The sequence below is a fragment of the Rhizopus delemar genome, genomic scaffold (assembly GCF_000149305.1).
Source record: "Rhizopus delemar RA 99-880 supercont3.1 genomic scaffold, whole genome shotgun sequence".
NCBI lineage: Eukaryota > Fungi > Mucoromycota > Mucoromycetes > Mucorales > Rhizopodaceae > Rhizopus > Rhizopus delemar.
Window position 1 is genome coordinate 1,851,806 of NW_027137827.1, and position 21,751 is coordinate 1,873,556.

The window sequence follows — 21,751 nt, forward strand, 5'->3', positions numbered from 1 at the left end:
AAAACAGTTCATTTCCAAAGTAGTCAAGAGGGGGAGGCTTAAAAAAAGTTGAAGCAAGGGTTGGGATTAAAAATTCCGCTTGCAACACAATGTATGTCAATTGAACTCCTTAAATTTACTTATCTTCTCCCCTCTCCCTATTCCCTTTTCTTCTTTCACTTTTTATTTGAAAAAAGATTTAATGCCTATTAATAAGAGTAATTATCAACCTAAAGACGCTAGAGCTGTCAGCAATCCATACCAAGATGATGGTGATGACGATGACATTGATGATTTATTCCCCACACGTAAAATGATGACGGGTACTCAAGCGCTTGTGGATTTTTTAAAGACAACAAGTCCTGAAGAATTTCAAAGGCCCGAAAGACTGACGACAAGTACAAATATCTTTTCAAGGATCAGAAAGACCAAAAGAGCACCTTCCACTCGATCTGTTCCACCTTCTGCAACAAATAAAAAGGGTCATGTTGAGCTTGTGACAAAAAGCGCTGGAAATAGTAGAACTCCTTCTTTTGATACAACTTCCATTCAGACACTTGTGACACGTAACAATAATCCAATCTTGCCAAACAAAAAGAGAGAATCGAGTTTATACAGTGGATCTCTTCGTCACTCGGTCTCTATCAAAAGTCAATCAAGTCATGTAGGTGGTCGTCGATTTGTGTCAAGCTATCCAGAAAGCCATAAGCTTCCCAAAGTAACTATAGATGCATTCTTGGATGCTTCAAATGGAAATGATATGGTAGAAACAGCTTTATTGCAACGCTTGGAAAGAGTTCGTATGCTGGGTCAACCTATCCCAAGTGATTATGTAACTGATTGCTTGTCTACTGAACATATAAGAGCCTTAGGTATTACACATATATTAGAACAAAGTAAACAAGAACAGAAAAAAGTCAGTACAGAAAAGAAAGTAAGGCACATGCAAGTACAAACAATGGATTGGACCGAGAACGACCAAAAAAGAAACTCAACTCAGATAAATCACGAAGAGGAAATGGAAAACAAAGAAGAGAGTAGGTCAAAAAGAGCAGAGTTAGCATTGGAAGAAGCTTTGGATAATTTTGAAGTTATCAGTGGACTTGCTTATGCAAAATTAAGAGAATTGTGGGAAGAAAAAATGAGATGGGAAAATGCTTGCATGGAATTGAGAGATCGTTTATTGGCTTTGGAACAAGGCAAAAGGTATGATGACAATTACTTCCTGGATGAAGAAGACGAGGATGACTTGGGATTATCTGAATTCCCACTCCAATGAGAAAATGAATACAACCCTGATGTAATAGTAAACTACTTTTGATTACACCAAGAAATCAAGTATGAGTTGCACAAAATAAATAACATTCCCCCTTACAATTTTTTATTAAGGAAGTATGATTATTCATATTCTTTTTCTTTTAAGACAAAAGTGTATAAAGAACCATTTCATTGTTCTTTTATTTTATTTATACATTTTATAAGGGATCAATAAAGAAAGAGGAGAAAAAGAGAAATAACAAAATAGATGCATCAATCAGTTGTTGTTGATTAGTAGAAAGCCTTGGTGTGGTTTTCACAGATATCACGGAGCTTAGCTTCGAGTTCCTTAGAGATGACACCCTTGGAGCGGATTTCTTCGAGGACATCAGTGTGTTGAGAGTGAACGTGGCTAATGAAGTCCTTTTCCCATTCAGTGACCTTGTTGACAGGAACCTTGTCAAGGAAACCATTAACACCAGCAAAGATGATGGGAACTTGAGCTTGGATAGACAAGGGAGTGTATTGGGGTTGCTTCAACAATTCAGTCAAACGAGCACCACGGTTCAACAAGAATTGAGTAGAGGCATCCAAATCAGAACCGAATTGGGCAAAGGCGGCAACTTCACGGTATTGGGCCAAGAAAAGCTTCATGGAACCAGCAACTTGCTTCATAGCCTTGGTTTGAGCGGCGGAACCGACACGAGAGACGGAAAGACCGACGTTAATGGCAGGACGAATACCCTTGAAGAAGAGTTCGGCTTCCAAGAAAATTTGACCATCAGTAATGGAAATGACGTTGGTAGGAATATAAGCAGAGACATCACCACCTTGAGTTTCAATGATGGGAAGAGCAGTCATAGAACCGTAACCGAAGTTCTTGTTCATCTTGGCAGCACGTTCCAAAAGACGAGAGTGGAGATAGAAAACATCACCAGGATAGGCTTCACGACCAGGAGGACGACGAAGCAAGAGGGACATTTGACGATAAGCAACGGCTTGCTTGGACAAATCATCATAGATGATCAAGGAGTGGCGACCGTTATCACGGAACCATTCACCGAAAGCGGCACCAGAGAAAGGAGCAAGGTATTGAAGAGGAGCGGCTTCAGAAGCGGTGGCAGCAACGACAGTGGTGTACTTCATGGCATCTATCATAAAAAGGGACATAAATCATCTAAGCAATTTCTTTCCTATATTTCTCCTTACCATTTTCTTCAAGAGTTCTGACAAGTTGGGCAACAGTAGAACGCTTTTGACCAACAGCAACATAGATACAGTACAACTTCTTGGCTTCATCAGAGCCGTTGTTCCAGTACTTTTGGTTCAAGATAGTGTCAAGAGCGACAGCGGTCTTACCAGTTTGACGATCACCAATAATCAATTCACGTTGACCACGACCGATGGGAACCATGGAGTCAACAGACTTGATACCAGTTTGCATAGGTTCGTTGACAGAGTGACGAGGCAAGATACCGGGAGCCTTGACTTGGACACGAGAACGACCTACGGTTTCAAGAGGACCCTTACCATCAATGGGGTTACCAAGGGCATCAACAACACGACCAAGGACACCGGGACCGACGGGGACGTCGACAATGGCACCAGTACGCTTGACAGTATCACCTTCCTTGATCAAACGATCGTTACCGAAAACGACAATACCGACGTTGTCAGCTTCCAAGTTAAGAGCCATACCCTATATTAACGAATAAGCAACCCTGATCTTTTTCCTTTTACTCGTTGCTTTATTTTTACCTTAAGACCGCTGGAGAATTCAACCATTTCTTCAGCTTGACAGTTCTTTAAACCATAAACACGAGCAATACCATCACCGATGGACAAGACACGACCAGTTTCTTGAAGATCGGCTTCAGAGCTAGAACCCAAGATACGTTGTTCGAGGATGGAGGAGACTTCAGAAGTGGAAGGCTTGGCAGTGGCATAGCTACGGGCAGCAGCAGCAACAGCACCGAGGTTAAGACGGGCCTAACATAAAATAAAGTTTTTAGCTGTCATTGCTTTAAAACAAACGTCTTTCAATCTGGTTATTAATCTATTGTAAACATGCTTTATATAATAAGCTCTGTCTTGTATTGCTCTCTTTTTTAAAATTTGATCAACAAGCAAAGCTTTCATTACATAGAAATATGAGCTATTTCGCAAATTAAGCATGTCAAGGCAATAACGAGATTGAAAAAACGTTTGTCCAGTATTCCTATACTATTTTTATCTTACAGCTGAAGTCAAGCTACGACGAGCTAAAGGACTGGCAATACGAGCAACGTTTCTAAGCATTGTTGTATAGGGTGGTTTTAGTGATAAAAGAAAAGAAAAAAAAAAAAGCTGGTAAAATTTTTCAAGTCATTCTAATTTACTTTCCCCAGGAAATTTTAAAGGGGGGTTGCCTTCCAAAGAAATCTACGTCACTCAAAACGATGTCATCAATAGCTATCTGCAGTTAAAAAAGAATTCGGTATTTAAAAACAAATGACTGTAAGTCCAAACTTATCTTAAGCAATTCTTGTAGAATATAAAACTAAAAAACAATGACTACTTCAAAAACACTCGTTGTTGACAATGGTACAGGTGTAAGTTCAGATATACCATGTGTTGTATCCTTTTTATCATCTATGTCTTCATATTAAAAGCCATCTTTTTTTTTTTTCCACATTTAGTTTGTAAAATGTGGTTATGCAGGTTCCAATTTCCCTGAACACGTATTTTCCAGTGTTGTGGGTCGACCTATTTTACGTGCTGAAGAACAAGTAGGCAACCTTCAGGTGAAAGATATTATGGTGGGTGATGAAGCCGCTCAACTTCGAAACATCCTTCAAATGTCATACCCAATGGAAAACGGTATTATTCGTAATTGGGAAGATATGCGTCATTTGTGGAACTATACGTTTGATGAAAAGCTAAAGATTGATCCAAGAGACTCAAAGATTTTGCTGACCGAAGCACCTATGAACCCAAAGCAGAATAGAGAACAAATGGCACAAATTATGTTTGAAGAATATGGGTTTCAGGGAATCTATGTTGCCATACAGGCCGTGTTGACTCTTTTTGCACAAGGTGAAATAATGAAAAAGATAACTGGATGAGGGACTGATATAATGTAGGCCTGATGTCTGGTGTTGTAGTTGATTCTGGAGATGGTGTTACACACATTGTAAGAGATATATGAAAGAAATAAATAGAAAAACTCAAACTATCTCTAAAAAAGGTACCTGTATATCAAGGCTATGCACCTGCTAATTTGACACGTCGTCTGGATGTGGCTGGCCGTCATGTCACTAGATATTTGATCAAGTTATTACTTCATCGAGGATATGCATTTAATCGTACTGCCGATTTTGAAACTGTCCGTCAAATTAAGGAGAAGCTTTGCTATGTCAGGTACGTAAAGTGATGACTTTACATAAAAGTTAATATGTCTAATCAATATCCTTTAAAAGCTATGATCTTGAATTGGACCAAAAATTAGGCAATGAAACTACGACATTAGTAGAAAGCTATGAGGTTTGTGTTTGAGTTATACAATATGGCATATTTAATCATTTTTTATTTTTAAAGCTTCCTGATGGACGTGTTATTAAAGTGGGTTCTGAACGTTTTGAAGCACCCGAATGTTTATTCCAGCCCAACTTGATTGATGTAGAAGCACCAGGAATGGCAGGTGAAGTGTTTATTGATAAGCATAGTATACGAGTTGTATTTAAAAATTATTTTTTTTAAAATAGAAATGTTGTTTAATACCATCCAATCAGCAGATATAGATATCCGTGCTGATCTCTATAAACACATTGTATTATCCGGTGGATCCACTATGTATCCTGGTTTACCTAGTCGTTTAGAAAAGGAAATGAAACAGCTTTACCTTACAAATGTATTAAACGGTGACGCAAGTAGATTAAGCGTAAGTTTATGCTTCGTAACAAAGGACAATTTATGACTAAAATGATTTTATAGAATTTCAAGATCCGTATCGAAGATCCACCTAGACGTAAGCATATGGTATACCTTGGTGGTGCTGTACTTGCTGATATCATGAAAGATAAAGAGTCATGGTGGGTTTCTAAACAAGAATGGGAAGAAATGGGTCCTCGCGCATTGGATAAAATGGGTGCATTGGGATCAACTTCTTAACGGCAAAGGTTTTTAAAAAATAAAATGTAACTATGAGAACAATCATTATTGCTAGTGACAACAATTGAAACAAATAAAAGTTGTCACTTCTTTTTGAGAATGTTGTCATAAAGAAAAGAAACCTTTCAAACTGATTGACAACAAATAAGGAATTGTATAAATACGTGTAATGAAGCAATCCACTTTGAATTAAATACCATGAACTTGCCTCCCTACAAACCACTTGTTCGTCCAATATCTCCTCGTCCTAATCGTCCTGATCCAATAAGACCAAGTCGATGATAACTTCGTCTTGACTTTGTTAATATAAAATCGATCGTATGAAATAAATATTCTATTGATAGTATAAAAAAAATAGATCATGTTCCCTCTGTTTGTTATATAATGTTTCATGACAAAATATAATCTCAAATTGAAGAAAAAACCATAAACTCGTAAAGTTCTTTGGTCTATTTACGTTTAAGCTATTTTATATCTTTTATAATCTATTCTTTGTTAGTACTACATATTTATTTAGAGAGCTTAATCTTGTATAAAAGAAATAGTGTATTTTATGGTATAAAGCGATTTTATGTATGTTTCTTTTTCAGCAAATAAATTACATTTATTAAATCTTTTTGTTTTTCTTATTATTTTTATTTATTGAACAATACCGTTTGAATATACTGCTAAACACTTTCTTTGTCGTGTTTTGATGTGGTATATAAGATGAGATAGGTAATAAAAGTAATGAGTTAAGTAGCATATATTCGTATTGTTTCCTTTTATGGCTTTATATTGGTTATAAATGAACAAAACGAAAAGCAATATTCGTTGCTAAACATCAAGTCTTATTTCGATTGTATTCAGATTGATATGTTAAGAAGATGAGATTAAATAATTAAGGTTATTCTTCAAAGAAAGATTGTTTTTTATGTGAACAAAGGGGTAAAATAGATTGATAATAATGATTGGCTCTATTTCTTACTATTGAATTTGTCACAACAATCATGTGGGAATATCAAATTAATACATGACTGGATTACTTAAATTATTCTCCAACAATCTGCATTCTTTAAGCTAATTTTGTTTAAATAGCTTTCTTAGACTTGATTTTGTATGCATAATAAATGGTGTTTGTGTGTAACATGATGAGTTGCTAGCGATTAAACTTTTGATTGGATAAGAAGGTGACTCAATTCATATAAATAAACTAAAATGTCAAACCTGTTCCAATCTTTTTTTTTTTCTTCTTTTTACAAAAAACATGTTTAGTTCTCCTAAAGAAACCGTAAAATACAATAAAAAGATAATTTGTATTTGTTGTTAATGTTTTATTAAAAACTAGTTTCCTATTCGCCGTGTTAGTTTTGACTTATCCCATAATATTGTCCATTTATTACCAACCTTTGAAGAGTGCCGTGATGCAGCTAAAAGGATAAGACGTGAAGAGTGGCAACGAAAAACACTAAATGAAGATATGTTAAGTGAAGATATCATTATAGAAATACAAGAAGATACTTCAGCTTGTTCCAGAAACACCGATTTACCAGAAAGGACTTCTACTATACTACAGCTAAAAAGCTGTCTCAAAAAACCTTCTACACAAAACATTGACAATTTTGAAGAAAAAAAGAAGAAAAATCATAAAAAGAGCAACCAAAAGAAGAGAAAGAGAAGTAACTCAAAAGTACAAATGAGTAAAGGTAAGCAAATAAGAAACATCACTCCTCACTTTTCTTTCTTTACAACTTATCTATTTTCATACAAGTTAACATGATTTTTGTACATTGAATCCTTGAAAAAAAAGAAGAATTCCTCTTCTTTTTATATTGCTCTATAACATTGGCTACCATTTGCCGCTATCTCTTGCTTTACTTTAGAAAAAGAAAGAAACGCAAAAAAAAAAAGAAATCGTTCTTTTTCCCTTCTTCTCCTCTTCTTTACAGTCTTTGCAACCTGAATTGAATCCGAATTCTTCCAAATCTCCCTTTTTTTTATTTTCATGGGAAAATAATCCAATATTCTTGTCAGACAATAAATAAACAGCTTATCTTTTAAAACAATGCAAAATGGCCTTGAATGTAGTACAAGTCAATTCATCTATAGTAAACTCAGATTTTCAAAATTTTTCTTATTTGTTCTTGACAAGATGTTGTCAAGATTCTTAGCAAGAAATGTAAATTTGTCACTACAAAGACGCTTTTATACTTCACTACCTTATACAAAAGTACACGTTCCAGTCATGCTATCTGAAGTGCTGCATTATTTGCAACCACAAGAAGGTGGAATCTATTGTGATTTGACATTTGGCGATGGTGGATATACAAAAGCAATTCTCGGTAAATAGTAGAGCAGTACATTAATAAGATTGCCTTTTTTTTTTGCTTATTTTTTGCTTGTAGATCAATGTAATTGTAAAGTAGTTGCTGTTGATCAGGACCCTACAGCTTATGAAAAAGCACTAAAATTGTCACAGTTAAAACAATACAAAAATCGGCTGTTTCCAGTTCTTGGAAGATTTGGTTCAATTTATGACTATTGCTTAACCCACTTTGACGAACAGTAAAATAAGAGAAAAAAAGCAGAAAAGAAACAAAATCTTAATCTTTATTAGAATCCCTTGTTTTGATGGTATGGTGATGGATATTGGTGTTTCCAGCGGACAATTAGAAACCCCCGAACGAGGATTTTCTTATAAACTAGACGGCCCATTAGATATGCGGATGTTTTCTAGAGGAAGGGATAATTCGGAAGCACCCGTTCATGAAAACGAAGCTGAACTTCTAAAGAAATCCATATCAGCTTATGAGATTGCCAATTATTTTTCTCGGGAAGAGATTGCAGATATTATATATCAATACGGAGGCGATCGATTATCTCGAAAAATTGCCACTGCTATCGTTGACGCGAGGCAATCCGGACCCATCGAGACTACCTCTGCGCTAGCTGCTGTGATTCATAAAGCATGTCCTCAGCCAAGATGGCAAAGAGGTCATGACGACATGCTGAGAAATTCAGCAGCTCGCACATTCCAAGCTTTCCGTATCCACATCAACAATGAATTAGGCGAACTTAAAAATGCATTGACAGCAAGTGAGTATTTGATAAAGCCTGAGGGCCGACTGGCTATTGTCACTTTCCATTCTTTAGAAGACAGAATTGCTAAAAACTTTTTAAATCATTGTTCGGGGAAGAGGTCTATGTCAGATGCTCAGCAGAATCAATTCAGCTTAAAACGTGCAGCAAACAGAGAGTGGAGAAAGGCGGTAAAGCATGGGGATCTAGAAGTGTCGCGTAAACAACCTGTTTCGAAAACAGAGAAGATGGTACCTTCTTTTGAAATTTGCACAAAGCACGTAATACAACCATCGGATGAAGAAATAGAAAAAAACGCCCGTAGTAGATCAGCTAAATTAAGAATTGCAAAACGTACCCATGCATCGCCTCTAAATCCTTTTGGGAATTTGAACTGATCTTTATTTTATCCATGTACTATAAACAGCATTCATCATTTCTTTTCTTAATAAAAGATTGTATTAAAAAGAAGTTTCATGTGAGGAGAACTCTGTGGTTGTTAATGTGACTAATAATCAGAAATTTCTTAAACATTTAAAGGTCTTGAATCAGCAAAAATGATTAGGGAGGTTGGAGGATTTCTTTAAGCAAATGGTCTATTGATGGTGGATTATTTTAATTTTCATGCTTTTTTTTTTTTCTCGAGTGGATGAAAAATGTTTATGCAATATACAGAATTGTTTTTTAATGATACAAACCATATCATTATTGCGTGAAATCGAGAAAGCAAATAACACTTTTAAAATGTACTTTTTAGTTCTTTTTTATATAAAATATTGATTTTATCTCCCCTTTCATTAATGTCAAAAATAAAAAAAGCTTTTTTTTTACTTTACATATTAACTTGGATTATTAAGATCCTCATGTACAATCTTTCAGTTATAGGTTTCGACTGTTGAAACTTCAAGTGATTAAGTATGATCAGCTTTTAAATTAATTTTATTCGTAGTCAAGAATGTTTTGATAGTAAAAATGTTAATAGACCAGCATACAACAGTTACATCATCAATTATAAATTGTAAAGACAATGGCAAAATATTTATTGTCAAAACATTTGACTTAACTTTTCAATATCCTCTACCTCGAATACACCTTGCTCTGCGGTTTCAATTGAAGCGATTACTGCTTTAGCCACTTGCTCGGTTTCTAATGGAGGTACAGTAAACATCTTTCCTCCTGGTATGCGCTCTATACCCTTTTTGAAGGGATTTGTAACCATGTTTGCCAACTTTAGCAAGGCTACGACAGGAGCCAGGAAAGGCTTACTGCTATTGTACATTAGACCTTCATAGTTATTTTTAGTTTGGCTGTAAACTTTTTATAGAAAGTGCTTTTTATTACCTGGTCGGAAAGCGACCGTCTTGAAATTCTCTTGTTTGAACAAGTAATCTTCAGCTTCTCTCTTTGATGTGTAATAACGTTGGTTAATAAGTGGTGATATTTCAGACGCAGAGATATACACAAAGGACTTTATTGAAGGTAGTTTTGCTACTTCATTAGCTACAGTGATAGCTAAAGAAGAATGTAAAAATTTGAGAATGGTTCATTGCTGCGTTTTTATACCTGTGTCTCTATTCATCATTTCAAATGTAACAGGTGAGCCATTATTGTTTGTTTCCATTAAAATACCCACACTATGGACCACATCAGTTACACCAGGCAACAAATCATCATAGCTACTAGGCTCAAGTGAATTACCAGAAGCCCAATGAACCTTTTTTTTTTTCCAATGCCAGTTAAATTTAATATTGCATAAGAAAAATGATTTATACCTTCTCGGCCCACTCAGGTTTTCCTTTTTGCTGAAAAGAAGTTGGCTCACCCCTTCGACTTTATTTGCAAGATAAGATATTAGCTTATAATTCATCTTCGGTTATATTTATACATGCCTCAAACTAACAGTTTCCCAACCTCTTTGTACTGCCAACTTACAGACATTTAGTCCTGTTAAAATGCTATTAAAAGCAATATTTCTATGAAATAAATTTATAATAATACCAAAAAAACCACTGCCTCCCACAACCAATAATTTTCTGGTGATAGTCTCGGTCATTGTGATATTTTTTCTATTTAAAAGAAAGAAAGTATAAAGCTTTTCTTCATTCGAGAAACAAGATAAATTATAAAAAGCCCGCTTTCAAGACTGCATGAGAATTTTCAGCATTGAGTAACCCTGAGAATCGCATGATTTCGATCTTAGATATCAGCCTCGATTAATATAGGTAATATTTTTAGGTAAACGAAAAGAATCTCATTTTGGGAGCATATGAATAGGAGGGGAAGCACCAATAGCTTCTTTAAAAGAACTTAAGACATACACATAGCCGTTTGCAATACATTATCAATCCCAAGCTTATTCATTGTTGATAACCCATAAATAACTACTACTTATAAATGTTGTATTGGATTTTTGAAAGGTGTCTGATTTGACAAAGACAATACAAGAGACATAATATTATAAAATTGCTAGTGCTAAAAGGAACTCATAAAAAGGAAAAAGGCACGGGAATACTAAAAAAGGGTCAACGAATTAATCATTTTATTGCTTTTGAACAAAGACAGTGACATCTTCAACAGCTTGTCCAGATTCACTGTTAGCAGGAGCTTCTGCGCTTCCGTCCAAAATAGATAATTCAGAAACACCCTTGGCTAAGGCAACGATTGTGCTCTTTTCATTCTCAAAAAGCTTGAGAAGGGCAGCATTACCAGTTTGAATAGAGACAACGATGTTCTTCTTTTGAGCAAGTTGTGTGGCAATAGAACGGATGGTCTTGATGCCTTCAAAGATAACGTCAAATTCCTTCTCAGCTTCGGAAAAGCTGAAGGCCTTGTTGTCAACAGGGAACTTAGCTTTAACAATGGTATGAACATTATCTCCAGGACGGCGACCAAGACGTTGATACAATTCTTCAGTAACAAAAGGCATGAATGGATGCATAAGCTTAAGGCCAGCCTCAAGACATGTATACAAGGTATTTTGGGCTGTGATCTTGCGCGTTTGGGCAGCTTCATCATTGGTAGTGTCGACATCACAAACAGGCTTGATAGCTTCAATGTAAACATCACAAAGTTCGTATAACCAGAATTGGTAAACAGCATTTGTGGCAGCCATGAAGTTACGTTCTTCTAATGCCTTGTTAGTGTCAACAGCACATTTGTTTAGTTTGGTAAGAATCCATTTGTCAACCAAAGATTCATGACCATTGGGCTCAGCAGAAGCATTGGGTTTGAAGTCATCACCCAATTTCATTAAAGCAAAACGAGTGGCGTTCCATAACTTGTTACAGAACTTACGATAACCCTCAACACGCAAGATATCAAGGTTGATATCACGACCACCAGTCGTGTATGCACAAAGAGCAAAACGAAGGGCATCAGTACCACACTGAGGAATACCCTTAGGGAAGTCAGCCTTTTGACCAGCTTGAGCTTTTTTGATCTCTCTAGGATCAAGATTTCCAAGGTTCAATTTATCATGAAGACCTTGGAGAGTGATACCTTCAATAACATCAACTGGATCAATGACGTTACCAAGAGACTTGGACATTTTACGACCGTGAGCATCACGAATCATAGCATGGCAAAGCACTTCCTTAAATGGAATCTTGCCAGTCAATTGAATACCAAGCATAACCATACGAGCAACCCAGAAGAAAAGAATATCCCAACCGGTTTCAAGCATACTAGCAGGATAGAAATGCTCCATATCAAATGTTTGTTCAGGCCATCCTTGAATGGAGAAGGGCCATAAACCAGAGGAGAACCAAGTATCCAATACATCAGGGTCTTGTTCAAGAGTAAATTTCTTACCAGGGAACTTTTTTTCGGCAGCAGCACGAGCTTCAGCTTCATCGTGACCAGTTACCCACATCTCATCATTCATACTGTCACTATCTTCACCTTCGATCTTGATAAAATAAGCAGGAACACGGTGACCCCACCATAATTGACGAGAGATACACCAATCGTTGATGTTACCCAACCAACGGAACCAGTCACCTTCGGAGACCTTGGGTGAGATCTTGAGTTCACCATCAGTAACAGCCTTCATAGCCTTATCAGCCATGCCTTGACATTTAACCCACCATTGAGGCTTCATCAAAGGTTCAATAATATCACCAGATTTACTACAAACAGGAACGCTCATAGGATTTTCCTTGACACCAACAAACAAGCCCTTAGCCTTCAAGTCTTCCGTGATTTGTTTACGGATATGGAAACGCTTCATGCCCTTGTAAGGACCGGCATTTTCGTTATAGGTACCGTCATCGTTAAGAAGATTGATGAATTCTAAATTATGACGCTTGCCAACTTCATAATCATTGAAATCGTGAGCAGGAGTAATCTTGACAGCACCAGTACCAAAGCTCATATCAACAGCAATTTCATCAGTGACGATAGGAATACGACGGTTGTTGAAAGGATGAACGACGTATTTGCCGTGAAGATGCTTGTAGCGCTCATCGTTAGGATGAACAGCAATAGCTGTATCACCAAGCATTGTTTCTATACGAGTAGTTGCAACAACAAGACGCTCTTCAGAATCTTCAACTTGGTAAGCAAATTCATTAAGAACACCAAATTCAAACTTTTCCTTTTCATCATAACCGGCAACATTCATCAAAGTACGGCCAGGCAATTCTTTGTTTTCAACTTCCAAGTTGGACAAGGCTGTATTGAGCTCAACACACCAGTTGACAAGACGATTAGCACGGTAAATGATACCATCTCGATGAAGACGAATAAAGTTTTCTTGTACAGCACGGTATCGAGGCTAACACGAGCTGTGAGATAGAGCGAATGATACCTTTCTTTTTGTACTTACGGGATCCATTGTAAAGACGGCTCTGTCCCAATCAAATGAGGCACCAAGACGCTCAAATTGGTTGTGAATCTTGTTGCCATAAAGTTCTTTCCATTCCCAAACTTTTTCAACAAATTTTTCACGTCCAAGATCGTGACGAGTTGTCTTTGATTCTTTCCACAACATCTTTTCAACAACAGACTGACATGAAATACCAGCATGATCAGTACCAGGGTTAAACAAAACTGTCTTACCCAACATACGTTGCCTAAGTCAAGGATTAGATTCTCTACTACTTTTTTCAATAGTCAACTTACCAACGAATCAGGGCATCTTGAATAGCAACAGTTAAAGCATGACCGATGTGCAAGGAACCAGTAACATTTGGGGGAGGGGCAGGAATGACGAATGTACCTTCAGGCTTTGGCTTACCATCAGGTCCAAATTCAGGTTTAAAGTATCCTTCTTTGACCCACCAATCATACCAAGCGCTTTCAACTGCACGAGGGTCATAGGCACTGGCAATAGGCTCAGACATATCTGATCATCCCATTTTTTATGTAAGAAAGCATACGACGATAAAATTTTTTTTGTTTACCTTTCTTTTCGCCTTTAGGAGTCTTGTTAACAAAGACAGGTGCAGGAGCTTTGGCTTCTTTCTTCTTCTTCTTTTCAGCATTGTTATTATCAGCGGCAGATTTCTTGGCTTCGTTGAGCTACACATCATATTAATAAAATTACATTACTTGTTTTGTTATTGTTTGTTACTTTGGCTTGTTTAGCTTGGAATTTAGCTAACTTGGCAAGACGCTTTTCTTCGTTTTTAGCTTCCTTGGCAGCTTTTTTAGCAGCGGCAGCAGGGTCAAGCTCAGGAGCAGCGTTGGCAGCGGGTGCGTTTTGCTGTTGTTCTTTGGGATCGGCCATGATTCAAGTTTCGGAAAATGCCAAACTTCAAAAAAAAAAAAAAAAAAAAAAAAGTCCTGAAAACAAAAGTTTTTTATCTGAAGTTGAATTTATAAACGAAACTCATTCGCTTTGGAGTCATTTTGTATACTATCGGTCTCATTGGATTGTCACATGTATTAAGCTATGTATGATAGGAAGCTCTTTGTTTACGTTGTTTATCTTATAGCTCATAATGAGTCATCCTTTAGGATTCATACACCTTAAGATAAGCTTGTATTCATTGCTGCAACAAGCTTTATTTCTATATTTCGGCCAATCAGAGCAATCCTTCCGGAATCTGAAATATATGCTTGCAAAGTTTTCCAAGGCGGTGCCTTTGCCATAAAACAAAAAATAATGACAAGCGAATTGTCTGTTCAAGACAAGGTATAACTTGAGACTACCCCTCTATTAAGAAGCATTAAACATTTTGCTAGGTTTTGGAAAAAGAGATATTCTCAGGAATAGTTACTAGCTTATGCTTTCACAACAACCGCATTTTACTTGCAGGACATGGCCCTTTTTTGAAAATTTATAATGTTCATACTGGAAAATTACTGTATAAAGATCATGTCATGCCTGCTAATCGCATACATCGTATAGTTCCATGTAGGTCTGATATGACTTTGCTATGTAGAGAAAGTTAGGAAAATCAACTTACTTTACAAATAGATCCAGACATAGCATTTAACTCAAGCACTGAAGCAAGAAGATTTGCTGTACTTGGGTCAAAATATCTTTCAATTTTACGACTTGAAGTATCAGACGATGAAGCAAGGTAAATTAAGATGGAGTACATACCTTTTTTAACCAAATATCACATTAACATGTATGTAGTTGTACTATTGAGCAATCATACGGTCCTTTTAAAGATTGGATTATGGATGCACAATGGATAATAGAAAAAGAGGACTATCCATCCAACAAAATGTCGATCATATATGCGCACAACTTTTTAGAAATTGTGCAATTGAATGCATCAGGCTCAATTGATGTTTTATATTCTGTCCAATGCCAAGTGCGCTGTATTTTGTATTCAGCTCGTATCTTTGGTACTACCAGAGACACGATAATGGTGGCTTCAGGCACTGTATTTAATGAAGTGCATCTATGGAAACCATTTGAAAAAGATGAGAACGGGGATGCAGCTGTTCTTAGAAAATTAATTGGCCATGAAGGCGTTATATTTTGTGTTAGATTCAATGAAAATGCATGTCAGATAGTAAGTGTGTCAGATGATAGAACTATTCGCATATGGTCACTAGAAGATGAAAGGTAATGTAGAAAAGAGCTACAACACACGTATGAAAACTAAGGTGAAAATGATTTGTGGATACAGTAAGCAGCCATTAGTGTTATTTGGACATACAGCCCGTGTATGGGATTGTCAGTTTGTAGATGAATACCTCGTTAGTATATCTGAAGATTCTACTTGCAGAGTATGGAAAAACACTCTGATTTCACAACCTGACGAAAATAACAATAATGAGGAAGACGGTGAATGCATAGCCTGCTGGGAAGGACATGCTAGCAAAAATGTCTGGAGCTGTGCTATAAATCCTGAACACAAAGTTGTAGCTACTGGTGGTCAAGATTCGGGGATTCGCCTTTGGTCACTTGCTTCCATAAGCAACAATAGAGTTGACTCAGAGGAAGACCTTTGCAGTTTCCCATTACCAGTTGATAAGAAAAAGGATTATGTTCGCAATTTTGTTATGGTCAAAGATCAATGGATGGTAGGAGCAACTACTGAAGGACATTTGTTGAAGTGTGACAGAAAGAAACAACCATATGAATGGGTAGAGATCCAATATGACCCTTCTTATAAAAATTATGCTATTATGAAAAGCTCGAAGTGCGGTAGGACTGTAATTGTTGGTAACATTTACGGTGATTTGATAGTAATTAGTCCAGAGAACAAGTTTGAAGTAAGTTTCTGGATTTTTATTTATTATTGTTCGTAGAATCAACTGAAAAATTTAATTTATTATTTTTAGCCAGTCAAAATATCTGCTCATAAACAAAAACTCTTTGAAATATTTATTGAGGCATCATCAATTGGTAAATAATGAAATCAGTCATTTTCAATTGAAATTAATCCACTCTTGTAGATGAAAACATATTATATGTTGTGTCAAATGGATACAACGAAAGAGTTCTGTTTCATATATTAGATCTTTCTAATCCAAAGGTGCGAAGAAAAAACTACTTGTCAATACATTTGCCTTTTACTAACATTTTGCTGAACTCAGCCCTCTATTCGAACCTTATATAATATTGAGATGCCTACCGAAAAGACCACTGTTTTATCAGTTGGTATTGCTGAAAATGAAAACATTCTTATTTGTGGATCAAGAGAATCTGCTTTGTTAATATACCGTATGCCGTGTCATAAAGATGTACAAGAAGGCACCATTCAAGATTTAAAGGCTTCCTTACAGATGCGTCGTTCTCATGGACGTCAGGCAGTAACAAGTGTCTTGGTACGTCAAAGCACATATACTGAAATTGAAGGAGAAGAAGAAGAAGAAAGCAACGGTATTATTTTTTGGACAACAGGTCGTGATGGTTGCTATATTCAGTACCGTCTCTCAGTGGTTAATAAATCATTGGAAGGGTCAAATACCGGATGTTCTTCTGAAGAAGGAACTCAATTAGGTGTTGCTAGTCGAGGCGATACTGTCGTTCAAAGTCATGACATGATACTGGAAAAAATTTACCGCAACAAGGTTACCAAGGGCACGTTGGAAGGGTCACTTCTGGTAGACGGAGAATTGTTGTTACTCGGATTCTTTAGAAAAAATTTTTTTGTATACAACGAAAAAAAGAACTTTGTTGTTGTTTCAATCAACTGTGGTGGAGGGCATAGACGCTGGAGTTTTTCCACAGAAGACGGCAAATTAAACAAATCTGCATTTGCCTTTATCCGAAAAGAAGTCTTGTTTGCTTATTTCCGTGATACCTCAAGTATCAATGATGGATTCAGTGATAGCATACTTCAACATAACTATCATGGCCGTGAGGTTCGTGCACTTCGTTTCCTCGATTCCATCACTATCGACAGTACACAAAAACCCATCTTATTTGCTACTGGTGGTGAAGATACAATTCTTAGAATTCAGCAATACATGCCTAATGATCCATCTGGCTTCTATACGCACGTTAATATTCGCAAGCACACGACAGTCATAAAAAATATTGACTTTAGCCAAGGCTTTTCATCCCTTTTGTTCACGAGTGGTGGTCTAGAAGAACTCCGTTGTTGGAAGATTGAAGTGGCCTCATCTAAGTCAATTAATGAGCCTGTCCATTTAAACTGTTTAGAAGTAGCAAATTGTCCATCTTTGACAAAAGATATAGAAGTTAGAATCATGGATACAACAACATTTGCTATTACTCCGGAATATCATATCATTGGTGCTGTATATTCTGATGCTATGATCAGATTCTGGCTGTTTAACGAAACCACTAGGAAATTTTCATTGATTGCAGATGGAACTTGGCATGCCAAATGTATACTACAAATATGCCATGTTCAAATCAACCAACACGTTTATTTTTTCACTTCTGCTACTGAAGGTGGAATTGCCATGTGGGACATTAGTGATCAGCTTTACAGCGCTTTGGAAAAAGTGGATGAACTAGAAGCTGAACCTACTACAGCAGCTTTTGGATTGTTAAAACCTTTGCATTATTATAGGTCACATATGTCTGGTGTCAATGCACTGGAGGCTGTCCCATATAAAGGTACGTCATAGGAAAAACAGAGGCAGAATAAAGAACGCTGAAACATTGTACTCTACAAAATAGACAAAAACCACTTGCTAGTTGTTTCTGGTGGCGAAGACAATGCTGTTTCAGCAAGCCTTTTATGTATTCAACATGATAATGCAGTAAAGTCTATAAATGATCCTTTTATAATCCCTAATGCTCATGCATCATCAGTCACCGGTAAGAAATGCATATAAGCAACGTTATTGATTATTTTACTGACATGTAAATAGGTATTAAATATATCAATGGTGAAGTATTAACTTGTTCTACTGATCAACGACTGAATGTATGGAAAGTAAACGATTTGAAGGATAATGGCGTGTCCCTGTCATTATCTACAGCTTCTTTTATGGATGTTCCTGATCCTTCTGCTCTTGATGCCATTATTTCAAAGTAAGTCTATTATTCAAACATGTTATAAATACTAAAAATATCATGCTTTTAGTGGATATATTCATGCAGCAATTACTGGTGTTGGTTTAGAAAGTGTCAAATATCGTCAAACGATGAATTGAAACAAAAGAAAATAGAATAAGGTTATTTATAGAAAGAATGCTGCACAAGACAAAGTATTATCCTTTTATTATCTACACATTGTTTTTTATATATGTTCTGTATCTATTTTAACCTTGGCGTTGCTTGTGCTTTTTGTTTTTTGAGCATGTAACAAAAAGCTTTCCTCGTCTTCTAACTGTTGAACAACCATCACATAATTTCTTGACAGAAGATCGAACTTTCATAGTACGAACAATGTTGTACATAAATGAAGGTTGCTGCTGTCTTGTGAATTGTTGAAATGCAGATTTCGTGAACTGAGACAATAGTGACATGAAGTTTTTTAAGCTGGTCAAGAAAAAATATTTTTGAAGGGTTTATTATGATTTTCTCAAGTTTGGAACAAAGTCACAAGGCATCTTGTCCAATTAAAAGCGATTTTTGACAGGCTTGATTACATGAAAAGCTAGCTCAAATAATGACAAATCTAACAGATCAATTTACTAGAATTGATATAAAAAAAATTGTCATACAATTTTTTTATCGAAAAATGTAGTATCAACCTCAAGGGCGTGCATGCTTATCCTGTTGACGGAAATAGACCCAAGAAAATTGAACGATTCTGGTGAATGGGAAACAGTTTGAGTCTATGCTCGTAAGCATGTGTTCATAAACGAAGAGAGCATTTCACATCAATCTGAAGCGCTCTTTTGCATAATCTAAGAAAGGAATGTGAATAACAGTCAAATTACCAAAAGCAAGGGAAAGCAGGACAATCAGTCTTGATGCAATTTCTTCATAAGCTTTGTGAGCACGATGATGAAACTCTCAAACGCAGCTTTTCCACCATCCCTTCAAAAAAAGCAAAGAAAAGAAAAGAAAGAAAGACAGCAGATGGCAACAAAGATGTCGTAATAGGACACTACATCAACTTTATGGTCAACATTTTGGATGTGTTGTATCAGCACTGGAAATTCAGTAGTCATTACATGGTGATGGATAATGTGCATATGAATATACACACCAACATTTACATATATATTAAAAATTGTTGATATTACTGCGTCTGTCTTATCTCGTATTCACTAAAACTTAGCTCAATTGAGAGATCTTCGTCCGTGTATAAGAGTTGTTGGAAGAAGGATATTTGACCAACAGAATCGGACATGCCTGCAATAAAATCCTTATAAGCTATATTCGAGAAATTTGTAGATATTTCATCTTTAAGTATGATGTCTGTTTAAACAGACCTATTTAATAAATGTTTTGAACTACACATATATTTTTTAAAAAGCCAATATTGACAAGAGAAGGAAATAACAAAGATAGCTAAAAGAATGCTACTTGCGAGACAAAAAGATGCCTTATATTACTTCGATTGATGAAGACTGTGTGGAACAAAATCAACCTGGCTAAGGATTCAGCTGCTTGCTCAAAAGTTTGCTATTTACTACCAGAGCGTCCTGATCACTATCCCTAAATAAATCTAAATATTAATCAATACTGATTTAGCTTGTCCAGCGGGAGCATTTTTGTGTAATGACACAAGTTGTTACTTTATTGGGATTGGATGATTATTAGAAATTAAATAAAGTGCAATTTTTCGAAGCAGCTATGAGCAACTTTGACACTTGAGTCTTAATCCTTGCGTCTTGATCTGCCAGAGTGATTATAGTAAATGGTTGTAAGCAATAATTAGCAGTGAATATATTAGATAAACGACACAAAAGTATGTAAATGGAAACTGGAATTTAGAACATATTCGACAAAGTTGAATTAATAGGCCAAAAAGGGAAAGCTTGTTGGCATGTTTGTCCTTGGTTAGGATGTTCGCCTTTTGGATCAAATTTACATTCAAAAGACCACCATCGTCATAGTATTATTATAGTTGAAATCAAAACTTGTAGTACTTCCTACGCTTGCTTGGTGGATGGAACCAATGCATAAGTTGGAGATTTCCAAACCATCACAAGTCTTGGTCCTAATTATCAAATTTTTCTCGACTAAATTAGCCATCATGATGGCCTTTGTGTTGTAGTACATCATGTTAATTGATAACAATGATGCAAAAGGCGAAGTTCCTTCTTTGTTGATAAAGCTTTCAGTGTAAACATCCACAGACCTATTGCAATCATAAATTTCAATAATTTCACAAAGCTTGTTTCCTTATTACTCAAAAAAATAACACATGAAAGAGGCTGGCTACAAACAGATCGAAATTGTGTAAAGTCCAATCATTGTTGAAAAATTTACAATATTTAGAAGTCAACTTCAGAAACAACCTTTTTGACAGCTGATGAAGACAAGAACTACAATGAGTGATGAATCAAAGACCGGCATCCAAACCATCCTATAGGTTTGTATTGTTTGAGGGATGTATAGTGTCCCATTCACTTTCTGATCAGGTGAAATACATTGGAGACGAATGTTAGTATCCAATTTAATCATGTTAATAAGATTGTCTTGGTATGTCAGCCAAGTTGCTCCATGCTCTTGGAAACAATTATTGAGAAAGTTAGAAATCTCGGATTATCCGTTATTCAAAGGATTTTGCTCCTTTCTTCTTCTGGCGCTGATGGTTGGGGAGAGGTACTCAATCCCACTTCATCATAGCCTTTTCTTGTTCCAATTACTGTTTTAGCAGGGAGCATTGCAAGCTTTGGAGGCAGTCATGTCAGGATGAAAAATATTCTCCGTACCGCTTTCATTATTAATAATATTTGATCCTTCTTGCAAAAGGAATCATTATTGATCATCACTATTGTACACAGCAAAACATTCATTTTTTGAGTTGAATTTCTTTTGTAAAAATAAACCGCAGATTCAACATGTAATTACTAAATGAATATTAAAAAAAGGCATTTTATAATTTAAAGTATAGCTTAAAATTTACTTTTTTATAAAAGGAAGTATTCAACGTCTGCAATGCTCCTTTTTGACTTCAATTATTGCTTGACTTCTTTTCATACTCCTTCTAGGTGTTCACATCATCTATAATCACAATAACCTAATCTTTTCATTTGCCCTTTTGTATGTATATTATAAGTTATCTTTTTATTCTGGAAACTTCTCTTTGATTTGAATAACATTATTTTACTCCTTGCTTCAGTTATGTGGAAGACCAACTATGCTTCTGATATAATCTTCAAATGTATTTTTTGAATAAAATAACAAAAAATGAAATTACATATAATAAAGCAATACGAAAATTAGATGAGGGTCTACGTTCATTAGATACTATTGTGCTTTTTAGAAACAAGCAATTTTTCAATAGATGATTTATAGAAATGA

General features: G+C 36.0%; 8 protein-coding genes across 8 annotated transcripts; 4 read left to right on the forward strand and 4 right to left on the reverse strand.

The window, feature by feature from the left end:
* Positions 1 to 181: 181 nt before the first annotated feature.
* Positions 182 to 1,258, forward strand: RO3G_00737 (uncharacterized protein; the record flags this gene model as incomplete). The annotated part of the gene is made up of 1 exon (XM_067655328.1): positions 182 to 1,258. The coding sequence occupies one exon, from the start codon at positions 182 to 184 to the stop codon at positions 1,256 to 1,258; it is 1,077 nt and encodes a 358-aa protein (XP_067511429.1).
* Positions 1,259 to 1,527: 269 nt separating this feature from the next.
* Positions 1,528 to 3,411, reverse strand: RO3G_00738 (ATP synthase subunit alpha; the record flags this gene model as incomplete). The annotated part of the gene is made up of 4 exons (XM_067655329.1): positions 1,528 to 2,387; positions 2,446 to 2,935; positions 2,995 to 3,225; positions 3,379 to 3,411. 4 exons carry the CDS (start codon positions 3,409 to 3,411, stop codon positions 1,528 to 1,530), a joined length of 1,614 nt encoding a protein of 537 aa, XP_067511430.1.
* Positions 3,412 to 4,031: 620 nt separating this feature from the next.
* On the forward strand, positions 4,032 to 5,385 carry RO3G_00739 (uncharacterized protein; the record flags this gene model as incomplete). Its single annotated transcript, XM_067655330.1, has 7 exons — positions 4,032 to 4,311; positions 4,359 to 4,408; positions 4,463 to 4,635; positions 4,695 to 4,758; positions 4,813 to 4,915; positions 4,980 to 5,155; positions 5,209 to 5,385. The coding sequence occupies 7 exons, from the start codon at positions 4,032 to 4,034 to the stop codon at positions 5,383 to 5,385; spliced, it is 1,023 nt and encodes a 340-aa protein (XP_067511431.1).
* Positions 5,386 to 7,429: 2,044 nt separating this feature from the next.
* On the forward strand, positions 7,430 to 8,601 carry RO3G_00740 (methylase MraW; the record flags this gene model as incomplete). Its single annotated transcript, XM_067655331.1, has 4 exons — positions 7,430 to 7,706; positions 7,770 to 7,929; positions 7,982 to 8,460; positions 8,597 to 8,601. 4 exons carry the CDS (start codon positions 7,430 to 7,432, stop codon positions 8,599 to 8,601), a joined length of 921 nt encoding a protein of 306 aa, XP_067511432.1.
* An 886-nt stretch (positions 8,602 to 9,487) lies between these two features.
* RO3G_00741 (uncharacterized protein) lies at positions 9,488 to 10,024 on the reverse strand (the record flags this gene model as incomplete). Its single annotated transcript, XM_067655332.1, has 3 exons — positions 9,488 to 9,726; positions 9,784 to 9,954; positions 10,006 to 10,024. The coding sequence occupies 3 exons, from the start codon at positions 10,022 to 10,024 to the stop codon at positions 9,488 to 9,490; spliced, it is 429 nt and encodes a 142-aa protein (XP_067511433.1).
* A 957-nt stretch (positions 10,025 to 10,981) lies between these two features.
* On the reverse strand, positions 10,982 to 14,170 carry RO3G_00742 (valyl-tRNA synthetase; the record flags this gene model as incomplete). Its single annotated transcript, XM_067655333.1, has 5 exons — positions 10,982 to 13,216; positions 13,268 to 13,514; positions 13,564 to 13,786; positions 13,845 to 13,962; positions 14,015 to 14,170. The coding sequence occupies 5 exons, from the start codon at positions 14,168 to 14,170 to the stop codon at positions 10,982 to 10,984; spliced, it is 2,979 nt and encodes a 992-aa protein (XP_067511434.1).
* A 1,289-nt stretch (positions 14,171 to 15,459) lies between these two features.
* On the forward strand, positions 15,460 to 18,480 carry RO3G_00743 (uncharacterized protein; the record flags this gene model as incomplete). Its single annotated transcript, XM_067655334.1, has 7 exons — positions 15,460 to 16,119; positions 16,189 to 16,252; positions 16,303 to 16,382; positions 16,444 to 17,938; positions 18,020 to 18,142; positions 18,196 to 18,358; positions 18,411 to 18,480. The coding sequence occupies 7 exons, from the start codon at positions 15,460 to 15,462 to the stop codon at positions 18,478 to 18,480; spliced, it is 2,655 nt and encodes an 884-aa protein (XP_067511435.1).
* Positions 18,481 to 19,517: 1,037 nt separating this feature from the next.
* RO3G_00744 (uncharacterized protein) lies at positions 19,518 to 20,506 on the reverse strand (the record flags this gene model as incomplete). The annotated part of the gene is made up of 3 exons (XM_067655335.1): positions 19,518 to 19,651; positions 19,834 to 19,903; positions 20,378 to 20,506. The coding sequence occupies 3 exons, from the start codon at positions 20,504 to 20,506 to the stop codon at positions 19,518 to 19,520; spliced, it is 333 nt and encodes a 110-aa protein (XP_067511436.1).
* Between the last annotated feature and the right edge of the window lie 1,245 nt (positions 20,507 to 21,751).